Below are 12,588 nucleotides of genomic sequence, written 5' to 3' on the forward strand. Positions count from 1 at the left end.
CCGCGAAAAGTCCCGAGATATGACTATATAGGATACATTTTTATTTTACCCTCGAGAAGGTAAAATGGGGGCTGAATTTCGTGTGCTATAGGTAAAGTTTTATAATTTCGCGATGAATCCCCAGGTTAGGTTAAGTAATTAATAAATATCACAGAAACATAGACGTATTTGTACACAAAAGAACAATTTATAGTAATTGTTATAGATATTGACGCTAGCTTACAAAATTTAGTACGTTTTTTTAATAAAGAATCACAAAATCGAACACGGGCAAAAAATTTGCAAATTTAATAAATATTTTAAAAGTGTTAAAATCCTATTAGTACTTACATACGTATCATGAGCGTACGTATTTTGTATGCATGTATTTGTATTAAAACTATTGTTTGTGTTTTTGATATCAAGCACATTTCCGCCGTTTTTTTTTTTAAATAGAAGCGTACATATATAATATGTATTGAAAAAGATGACAAGGTGAGGCTTTACTTAAACCATTAATACAAATATTTATGATAAATTAAAAAAAAAACACACATGAGGTTTCCCAATAGCATTCTAGCAAAAAAAAAATATTATTTAGGTAAACAGTTAGGTACCCAGCAGAAGAAATTTATTTTATTTAGTCAATAAGCCAACTGTATAATATGCTAGTTGTTACCAGCAGTTTTGCGCGTTTTAGGTGATGGTATTCAATTATATAATATCAAATTTCTTCAAATTATTTTAGTACTTTGACTGTGAAAGCGTAACAAACGGATAGACATAGTTACTTTCGCATTATTAATATGAATATGGATATTTAAATAGACAAAATTTCTGTTAACATTATATTTTCATAACTTTATAATTACCTCCAGACAAATATAACTCTGGAAGAGTTTTCTAAGTCACTTCTACATCTCACGTGTAAGTTTAGTCACTTCGAGCATTCTCGAAACACATGTGGTTGCAAAATAAATATCTCTTTTTTTATAAATAAATGTACCCGCTTTCATATTATCACAGAAATAGTATTTGTTACGTAATAAATATATTGTATCATATAAATATTATTAATCATTAATCCATATTGGATTTTAAGTTGTTTGGAAAGAGCATAGCGTTGATAGATATATATTATTATCTTCGCGTTTTAGGCTCAAAAACTGACAAATATTAATGCAACACTACTCCACTGAAAATAAAAGTAGTAACCTTAACTTATTACATCCAAAAACATATTATGGTGTAAAAATATGGAATACTAGTAAATGTTTGATTCATAAGATTATTTAATCATGATAAATTACTCTGTTTCCAATAAAATATAATTTTTAATCTAAATAGTCATTACTTACGTCTAGGGTTATATTAAATCTAACGCTACCACCGGTTCGCAATGTAGGTTCTAACGAGAAAAACCGGCTGCAGTAGCCGATTTAAACTTTTATTATATAGGCTTTATTTATTTGTCACCTTTTAGTTTATATATATGAAATGTCATCTATTTTTATCGTACCCAAATTAAATGGTAAAGAGGAAAAATTAAGACACCTTGAAGACTTCCATCTGCAAGATGTCCGATATACATCTTATAGTTTTTAATTTTACCGTTCACACGAATTACGAACCTTATAAAAAACTTATCCCGAAATTTGCCGCCCTAGGTTCACTCCTTAACCTGCTCATAAATCCGTCATTGACCGGTCAAGACTCAATTCATTTTCTATCAATCAACAGCACTAATCCCGTCTACATCGGCTAAAATAATACGATAAATTATACCTGAATATATTTGTGATTTTCTTATATAAAAATGTGACTAACATTAAGCCCTTAAATATATACAAATATGAATTGACCATTTCTTTCTTAACATGAAATTCAGCTATTAGAAATTTATTAGTTTAAAATAAATAGGTGTTTATGCTTGGCTGTTTGTTGTGATATTTATATCACATTTGCAAATATTAATATTGAAAGCTAATATAATCTTGTTACGACAGAGTATATTTTAATTACAAATTTATACCCTCTTACTAATTTTAAAGCTATAACATGATTGCGTCAGTGAATATATTCACTGCAATTCATGCTTTTAGCAAAGATATTTAATAGAAGTATTTAAAAAATCACATGAGAATTAAATTTTACCTATCGAATTCTGTTGTTGTTCCTTTCCTGAAACATCTTGTAAGTATAGGTTTGACGTCACAGAGCCTGCTATGTTCATTGTATATGTCCATGTATATAACTACATGATTAAACTTTACGATTCATGTTTAGAAATCTTATTTATCACTATTTGTATTACCGACTAAGCAATTATTGTTTGAATGTATTTTAAACATTAACATTTAAGTTTTTATATAGTTTACGGGGTTTGATCACCTGTTTATCTTTTGCATTCTAGTCCCTAAAGAATTTCACTAATTTCAATGCTAATTCGGTATTCGGTTTAATGACAATATTTTGTGGCTTTGTTTGAAAGAAATATGTTCTATTGTTGAAATATTTTGGCAGTTTCTCCTATAAATATTGTTAAGGAGGTGATTTGTTGTCTTCTTTTTTCAAATGTGATATAAATTCAAACAGAAAGAGAGCAATTTTATCTTTAACTAAACATCCGTTTATTATAATTAAGGCTATAAGTCTTTACTAGTTGAAGATAGCCAGTTGTAATTACTATTTACAATACTACAGTTTTAAAATATACTCGAAGTGTAAATAAAATCGATTTTACTTTACTAGTTTGTTTTCAAGATAATTCGTTTCATTAGATCGTTTATTGCAGTCCATTTTTGACGACGCTCTCACTAAAAATGGACAAAATACGCGTGAATCGAAGTTAATAGTAATTTTATTATATATTGCATCAAGCAATATTATAATTGATAATACATAAATATTCTTATCGTTCATCTTCAATGTTAAAACCAAAAATAAATTCAATCCGTTCCAAGATAAACAATGTTGAACTCCGGGATAGTTAACGCATCACGACTATTAAATAAATCCTTTAGACCTTCTCAGCTTCTAATTTACATTATGTAAATAAAAAATGAGTTATTTATGAGTTTGAATATCATATGCACTTACTCTAATTATAATAAAACATAAATAAGCTGATCATATATATAGGTAACATTTTATTCAAACAACTTTGGTTTTAAAGAGTTTCATAAAAACTGCTTATATAAGTATAAGTTGAAAAACGCTTCGATGTTAGCGACACATTTTCGAATGACTATTTATTTAATAACGATAGGAGTCGGACTCGATCTACCATAAAAAAACTTACCTGGTGTCCATTTTGACAGGTATTGGTGATGAGTTTGAGGTTATTACGATTTCTTTGTTCTTTCTCCAACGATTCCCAGCCTCGTTTCGCTAACGACTAGGCATACAAGTAGCACACAGCAAGACAACCGCCTTGCCGTTTGTTTGTAAAACGATTAACACGCTTGCTCCTGCTTCCAAAGTTGACATTGCGCATTTACTGATTTTTTAACCTTGCCGGTAATCAAATTATTTCAGTATATTTGATTAACTAGATCACTTCACGTTATTTTTACCACTTATTCTCTCGTTTTACACTGTTTTATTTTTTAATGTTTTTCATGGTTTAAAGCAACACTTAGAATTGGAATTGTTTAACCACATATATCACTAAAGATTCTATTACACATATTATTATTTTCTTATACATTACTTAGGATTCATATTAAGTTATTATTTTACAATTAAATCGCTAAGAGTTTCGCGCGTGAAGTTTCAGGAGTGACTGTACGGAGACGCGTATTGTCACTTTGCTCGTTCGTAGACGAATGCGCGCTCCGTGAGCATCCACCCTACACTAACAATTTTTGCGAAAAGGTTATAAGCGTCGACGTGCTAGATGAGTGTTTAAATATATCGTTGTTAACTATTGACAATTATGATGATCGATCTACAAAGATGATTATACAAACATCGTCTAGAATCAACTGTTTAAAATTTTGATTAGTTATTTTACTAAAAATTTCAACTGCCACGGCAACACTATAGTCAAGTCCAATTTAATAAGAATTCAGTAAATTAAAAATAACAATTTTTTTCATGATATAGGCTGGTGGACGCCCTTAGTTAGACATTGGCGCTGTAAGAAACATTTACCATTCTTTACATCATCAATGCCCCACCAACCTTGGATGTCGCTGTGCCTGTATTTACGCTAGCTCAAACACCCTTTAAACTGGAACTCATCAGTACAAGTATGGCTGTTTTGAGTTATAATATCTGCACAAAGCGATAACACTAGTAAATCTCTATTTATCTATCTCAAGTAATTCTTTTTAGTGAATATAATACGTACGTATGCTACGTATATAAAATATAAAGAACAAGATTACGTATATGATAATTAACTCTGAATTAGTATACGATAATTTTGATACTGGAAATATACAGAATATTACGGGTATTATTTGTATACGACTGATAGAAAAATTTATTAAAAGAAAAAATTCCTTTCGGTTTTTCCCGATTTGCACTTAAAATTTCCCCGTAAAGGGACATTTACCTCGTAAAAAAAAATATTCAGGAGTCTCTTACAAGGCCATTTAAATAAAATATATTTTTGATTTTGATTCTGTCTCTTTCAAACTTCGTCAAACAGACGTGCGTCTGTTATTTTTTAATTTACACATTCTTTATAAGCAATAAAATGTGTAATAGCTTTATAATTAGTTTCTTTTAAAATTAACTCGGAGATCTTGGATCACTCCTGCGATCTATCGCTATTTTACCAATAATTACCTAATTGTGTTTTTCATTCCTCGGTCTTTTTCATCAGGGAACATATGAAATGGTCTAAGACAAATAACATATTAATTTGTCGTATACGTTCATGGGGTTAAGTTAACCTTTTATAATGATCTCGATATAAAATTGGATGTCAATATATTTAAAAGATTTAACCGACAGATGCAGATTTCCTTAAACAAACGAATAAACCATATATAAACGCAATGGTTCGTACTCGTATTTGAACCCATGATCTTCGTATAAGATTCACCAGCTTTAAACACTGAATCATTTGGATGTTTCCGGACTTATAATAAGCCGCATATAGATGAGTATGTACCTATGTACAATTGCAAACTTTAATTTGGGACCAATTTAAAGTTTAATATCATACAACGAACGAAACGAATATGTGTATCATATGAGTTATTATTTTATCATATAAAAATGGTCGTATTATAATCGCTTTGCGACGTTCCCGGGGACAAATGTTCTAAGATATCGAGTGGGTAGAAAAGTTATTTCCATACTTTTCCAACCAAGATTTATGAACAAGACCGGCTGTTCGCTGGTATCTCGGATGTCTACACTTCTTTCTGACAATATTATATTGTGGGAAACATATAATTTGCATAAACAAAAGAATTTTCATGTTTCGAACATTATGTTTCCGGCACTTATGACGTTTTTTTATTGAATACACAAATGCCCGTCAATGACTCATTTAACAAAAACGAAAGTCGTATAACAAAGAGAACAAGAGGGAAAATGGTACGGAACTGTTTTGTCTTTGACTAATTGTACACAGATGTTGATGGTTTTGACGGCTCATAGTTTTTTTTTTCAATACAAAGATTAAAGGAAATAATATTTATCGCTAAAAGGAATGAATTCTTTTGAACATCATCATATTAATATAAACAGACTGCCTCGTTGGTCTAGTGGCTAGATATAAGGCCGCATATTCCGATGGCCTGGGTTCAAACCCCAGTTTGGGACTATAGAAAGTTTTTCGGTTTTTCTATCGAACATTTTTCAGTAATTGCCAGGGGATTGGAATTTGGAAGTTTACACTCTCGTGCTTCGGAGAGAGCGTAAAACAGTTAGTCTTTCGCTTGAACTCTTTCCGGTCGTATGGAAAAAAGAGTGCACCTGAGTTTGCGCACTCAATTGTGTACTATATGTCCTGCGTAGTTGGCTGGTCTCCCTGGCTTGGCCGTCGTAGCCGGAATCTATCAAGAACACATTATTGTTAATGTAAATATCTTCTCAAAAAAACTTGTTATGGTATGTTTTACCATTTATAACCTTATTATTCATAAAGAGTGAAAAATTTATGAGACGCAAACTTGAGCCTTTGACTGGAATTAAAAGTACATAAAAAATGAATCAAAACTTTTTTTTATAAACTGTACAACTCAAATTCTTACTAATTTACAAAAGTAGAATTTTGTTTGGATATTCCTTGATGAGATTCCAGTGAAAAAAAAATAACTTATATAAAAAAAAATTAACTATCATAACCTTGTATTTTAAATATTCCAACAGAGTAACAACTGACTATCTTGCCGGTGTTCCTCAGTAGAATCTACATTCCGAACCGGTGCTATTGGTAGCTTTACTTAATATAGTTCTGTAAAATGATGTCTCAAAAGTGCTTGTAAAAGCCTACTTAAATAAAGTATATTTTGGTTTTTATTGTATTTTAATTTACGTCCAGCGAAGCGGACGGATATCAGCTGCGTATGTAGGTATATTATATTTTTGTTTAATTTAAAACGTAAATTGTTCATCGACTGAGTTACCCAGTTTGAAAATATAACGCTAAAATTAAAATACGAACGAGCTCTATTGATATTTTTAGAGGTTAAAATTGTTTATTTTCTTTTTTGTTTGGTATATACACTTGAACACAATGAAATAAGATCAGACTAGCAAAAAAACAGTAAACAATGTATGTACAGGTAAATACTAATGAATGCACGCAGCATTGGCTTTAATTAAGCACTGCTTGGCTTAAAAAAATAATATTAACCGTATGTAATTATCTAGCACAAAGCCATAACACTTAACACAAGTGATAGTGAGAGTATATTTTGATCTTAGGCAAAGGATCTTTCACGAGTTAAAACGAGGGATCTTAATCTTTTCATTTTATGGGATAATTCAATATTTTTTTATATCATAGAATGAACATTATCGGCAGGATTATCGATTGTTTATTAGTATCGAAGTAGATAAATAAATGGGTAGTTGATAATTTCGAAAATATTTAGATAGAAAACAGACTAGGAAAATGTTATGTTTAATATGATCTGCTTGTATATCAAATACAAATACTCTTAACTGTACGCTACATTAAGAAACAATTATAAATAAGGCTAGGGAAGATATAAGGTGGATTTATCGCTAAAAAACGATCACTTTCAGACAACCTTCGAGCATACGACTCGACGTGGTAGCCGCGATTTGGAAGTATCAACTACGACAATACTAAAAAATTATTGAGTAATTAAATATGATATACTAAAATAAAATATACATATACCTACGTACATGAATATACTATCTATATTAATTTTATTTATTTATTCATAGGTACACAAACAGAATACAATCAGAACATACATTTAAATTATGGAATTACACAATTTTGAGCTAGATTACATTTCTAAGCATGTGTACACGGCATACTCGTATCAATCATATATCAATGCAGTCTGGTACTTTTTTATGTAATAATCAAAAATTAATAATTACAGCAATTAATTATCCAAATAACATTGAATATTAATTACTATTAAACTAATAACAATACATCCATTTGAATTATAAGACAAGAATTATATACAAATATATACAAGTATGTAAGTATAATACGTATTGGTTTTATCTACTTTCTCTTGAACCTCTGTAGAATTCTTCAGTCCCGTTTGACCGAAATCTTTTGTGACCGGATTTTCATTTTATGTTCTGAATGTTATGTATTAAATTCAGAATAGCTTCTGCTTGTTATTGCAGGTTTTTATGTAATTCATACTCTTTTTTTCGCGGGAAAAATTGCTCTTATGCGTTTCCCCCACGCGAATTGGGGAGATATGTGGGCTCACCGGTGCTAAAGGAGCCGGAATACCTACTAAAAAACCAGCGGTACCCACTCTATCTTCTCAGAGGGCATCACGGGATCGCTTGCGTATGCTGCCGTGACTCCCGATGGTTGGCCGACCTTAGCGGACCTCTAAGCTAGAGGAATTCCCGGGGTACAGAGAACCCCCTCTTATCCTAGCGACGCTTACAATGTTGGGAGGAATGTAATTTAGATCCTGCAGTATGCAACGTATCTAATGTATCTAAATAAATAATGAAAGAAATACCAGTATTCAGTATTTTATACCTAGTATTATCTGCTAGCTGAATTTTACAGCTCGGCGATACGTTGATACGGAAACTGGGACAAATAAACATACCCACTGTCACGTGTATTGATAGTAATGTACTTATATAAAACGCACATATGACACAAAACTTAATAGGTTCTCAAACATTATAAGCAGTTTGTACTTGACGTAATAACGCTAATGATATCCTAACGAAATGGGAATACCTTTTATACTTCGTATTGTATTTTGTCTCAGCAAAGAGAACCTACGGACAAGCTACTTCATTTTATCGTCTTGTCAAAGCCAGCGATTACCAATCGTCATTTTATTTTATTTTATGAAGTATTTCATTTTATATAAAAAACTGGAACGCTGTTATACTCAACTTATTCCATACATATTGTATTTCTTGCGAAGGAACAATCAATTAAGTAAAAATCATAACAGTGTCAATGACCATGCATGTAGGTGACCACTTACCCCTGCCTTCCTACGTAATTGCAATACTTCAGAAAATATTAATCATTATAATTAATAATTTAAGTAACAATTCGAACCATAAATATTTAAAAGACACATATTATATTATATTAATATTAACTTATTAATTTAATATAGTTTAAGTTTATAGAATTATGAGCCGAGATGGCCCAGTGGTTAGAACGCGTGCATCTTAACCGATGATTTCGGGTTCAAACCCAGGCAGACACCACTGAATTTTCATGTGCTTAATTTGTGTTAATAATTCATCTCGTGCTCGGCGCTAATTTCAACGAAATTCTGCCACATGTGTATTCCATTCCATTACCAATCCGCATTGAAGCAGCGTGGTGGAATATGCTCCAAAGCTTCTCCTCAAAGAGAGAGGAGACCTTAGCCCAGCAGTAGTAAATTTACAGGCTGCTAATGTAATGTAATGTAAGTTCATAAAAAAAAGATTTATTTTAAAAATGGTTTTATTGGTTTCTTTTTTCGGTAACATAGAAAAATTACATATAAAGCAACATCATAAAAAAAACATAGGGTATTTGTGAAATGTATATGAGTGTTAATTCGTGTAAAATTAATTAGGTCAACGTAGACGGAGTGGAAATTGTAGGTACGAGCACTTTTCTGGCGAATGCTGATAAAACTATAGCTAAGTATACAAAATATAGTGAAAACTTTGCAAGCAGATTTGTAGACCTCAGTAATGTCTAGAGGGAATTCTGGGAAACCTGTCATTTCTGAGAATAACGTTTAAAAAATGGAAGTTAACAGCAGTGCTATTCTGTAAAAAATCACTTCGTATCTCACTTGTAAAATGTGGACAACTGATATATGTGACAATACGTCATTTTAATGTCAATTTCGGGTATCACATTTATACATATTTCATTATACGCTCGTGTTCTGCGTTGAATTTCGAATTTTTTCTAAGAATAACTCTTATATTTTAAATAATTTGAATGACATAGTAGAGAAATGAGCCGTCAATATAATTATATCGAAAACTTTATTACCATCGCTCTAATAATTTGCTGAAAAAATTTAAAGAATATTTAAGAATAGGGAGACAGTTCGTATTTTTTACATGAATATAGATATTCATGGATAAGCTATTTGGTTACTAGCGCTGAGATCGTTGGACGTAATGTTGATGATAGTAAACTTGTTTTTATCGTTTACAATAAGTCTCGGGGTAAGAGCGTTCAAACAAACGGTACAAAATTATACAAGTGCACCTTAAATATTTAATTTAAATGGAGACGTCCTCTGTATTTCCAGTTGAATTGTAGTTGTAGTTAAATTCGAAAAATTTTGTTTTTGTTTTGTGCACTTCAACTGCATAGTACTTAGTTACCTACTTTTCGAATTATATACATAATTACTAATTACTAAATAAATATAAGTTATTTTTTCTAATATCTCATGTAATCATATACCATTAATCGCTTTTAAATATATATCGCACATCAAATATATATTAAGACTTAAATATTATACGATATAATCTGATACGAGCAAACAATTTTATTGAAGCTTGGAGATTGGAGATGGAGAGCTTCAAATCGAAGTATCGATAATTTTGTGCTGTCAATTAATTGAAGACAGATACAAAGAAAATATTCATTTTTTTCAAAAAAAATATTTTAATTTTATTTCAAGACAGCGACTAAATATCAAATCCTAACACCAAGATATTGCTTCTATTGACTACGTATACATCGTCAAAGCTTTTGCATGAATAAGTACTTTTAGATCATTAGCTTGGAACCTCAGTGAAGAGACTTATAAGACCTTTTGTTATATTGTATAAACTAGATGACCCGGTGAACTTCGCATCACCTTATTTACATTTAAACAGACCCAGAGCGTCTGAAGCAAGTATATTAGGATGTGCTTCGACAGGTGTTCCTTGTTTCCGACGCTGAAAAAATTCGATGATGCGCTCCATATGTATTAGCGTGGCATTTAAGCATACAGCATAACATCTGATAGAGAAGAAGCCGTTGCTTAAATATTAACATATGTTCATCGACTTAACAATGTAGTAGTGGTATAACATGATGTATGTGAGTTTCAAAAGTTTAGACAATTTTGGCGAGCATATCATAACATAACCATTGTCAACAATAACATGACCTTTGACATAACTAAAGATCCATTATCCGCAACTGATCGCCGACAATACAATGACGGTGTTAACAATCAGGTGTCTTGGTTATCGTTTGGAAGATTTACTGTCGATTAGATAGAATGAGTCGTTATTGCACCATTTTCTTTGTCACCAATTCAATTTCGAATCAAAAGTCTCATCGGGGATTTCGAGATTTTAGCTGAAATAATGGAATCGATTTCATCTAGTCTATTTTTTCAACTAACAACTTGCCCTTGTGCTTGTGCCCAACACGAGTTGTTTTATAATGAAATTCATAAGAGATTTTAACTTTTGTTTAAAAACTCTGACAATGCGCTATCAACTCGTGTTTTGCTGGGTAGCAGTTAATTTGAATCCATTGAGGTTTAAAACTTACAGGTGAATATTTTGAATATGTCTGAGCGGCTATATATTAATATATAATTATAATTACGGAACTGAAGATGTCCATACAAAAATATAAATACATTTGTGTTTGTACTATTTCTTTTCAAACCACCGCCGTATTAAAGAGAACAAAATAAAATAAAAATTTATTCAAGTCCGTATTTGAGTTTTAGTAAGACTAACGAACCTCAAAATATTTAGATTACTTCATAACCAAATAGCCAATCCAAAATTAATTTCAAATTCTCTAGAACCGTATCTTAAAACGCGCTCTTAAAACAACCGTTTTGGCACAAAACTCCACCTCCGCTTTCGTCATTTATTTAATAGAATAGGTATGAAAATTAATAGACATTTACATTGATTCATCATAGACGTTTCGTAAATTAATTATAAGTTACTTTACATTATTACCGATACACCGTCGTTTATTAAATTACGAGTAGTATTTCGGTTACTAATTTAAGGCATGTAGTGATTACGTAATTTTAATTAAAATTAATGTTTATGTAGGTAAAGTTTTTTTTGATAAGATTGATATAAATTTTGTCACACTTTTTGTCACGCACAGTTTGTGCTTTCATATTGGTAAGAAGGATGAGTGAGTCAGTGTAACTACGAACACAAGGGACATAACACCTTAAATCCTCAGGTTGATGGCGCATTGCCGATATAAGGAATGGTTAATATTTAAAATTGTGACAATGTCTATAGGCTTTATTCATAAACCTAAACAAATAAAAATTAATAACGATAAAAAATTTATATTCACCACAATGAGACTTATAGCACAGCGATAGAAATGGTGAATCATGAAATAATAAATTATGGGAGGGATAATTACGTACGTTGATTTGCTAACAGAACATCTAAATTCAATTTTATCAGAATACAATGTTTGCTTAAAAAATGAGATTTTAAATATGAACTTAATGAGATATTTATTGGTTTATTTATGTAGAATAATTATTTTGAATTGATGTGATGTGCGTACAGATATACGAAGTAGCAATAGCTAAACAAAACTTAAATCAAAATGATTTAAACATAAACTAAATAAAAACAAAAAAAAAATACAAAATACGGACTTATCCCAATGAAAAATCTCTCCCAGCCAACCTTTGAGGTACTGAGAGGAGAATAAATTAAATTGGTAGATAAAAAGTGTACAATATTAAAACAAAACAAAAAAATAAATGAAACGATATTAAGTCTAAAAAGTCTTATAATAAGAAACTATTGTACAAACAGATACCACAACGATAAATTACAAGGGTGTACTTTCGTTCAGATGGCACAGTCGAAGACGGATCTGAATTTTGGTATCTACATATATATTCTTCGACGACCTGATAACGAATATTAATAGGCAAAACACCCAACTATTTCATTTTCAAGGTCAAATCTAGAAAGAAA

The 12,588-nt window shown here is 30.9% G+C and overlaps 1 protein-coding gene across 1 annotated transcript in view; it reads right to left on the reverse strand.

Moving 5' to 3' along the window:
* LOC125064093 (RYamide receptor-like) overlaps nt 1-3,822 on the reverse strand; it is a 53,093-nt gene extending 49,271 nt beyond the window's left edge. Inside the window, exon 1 of the mRNA XM_047670881.1 lies at nt 3,281-3,822. Within this exon, the coding sequence (XP_047526837.1) occupies nt 3,281-3,291 (11 nt within the window). The 5' untranslated portion in view covers nt 3,292-3,822. The remainder of the gene's footprint in view (nt 1-3,280) is intronic.
* Nucleotides 3,823-12,588: the final 8,766 nt, after the last annotated feature.

Source organism: Vanessa atalanta, chromosome 5 (assembly GCF_905147765.1).
Source record: "Vanessa atalanta chromosome 5, ilVanAtal1.2, whole genome shotgun sequence".
NCBI classification, from domain to species: Eukaryota; Metazoa; Arthropoda; class Insecta; order Lepidoptera; family Nymphalidae; genus Vanessa; species Vanessa atalanta.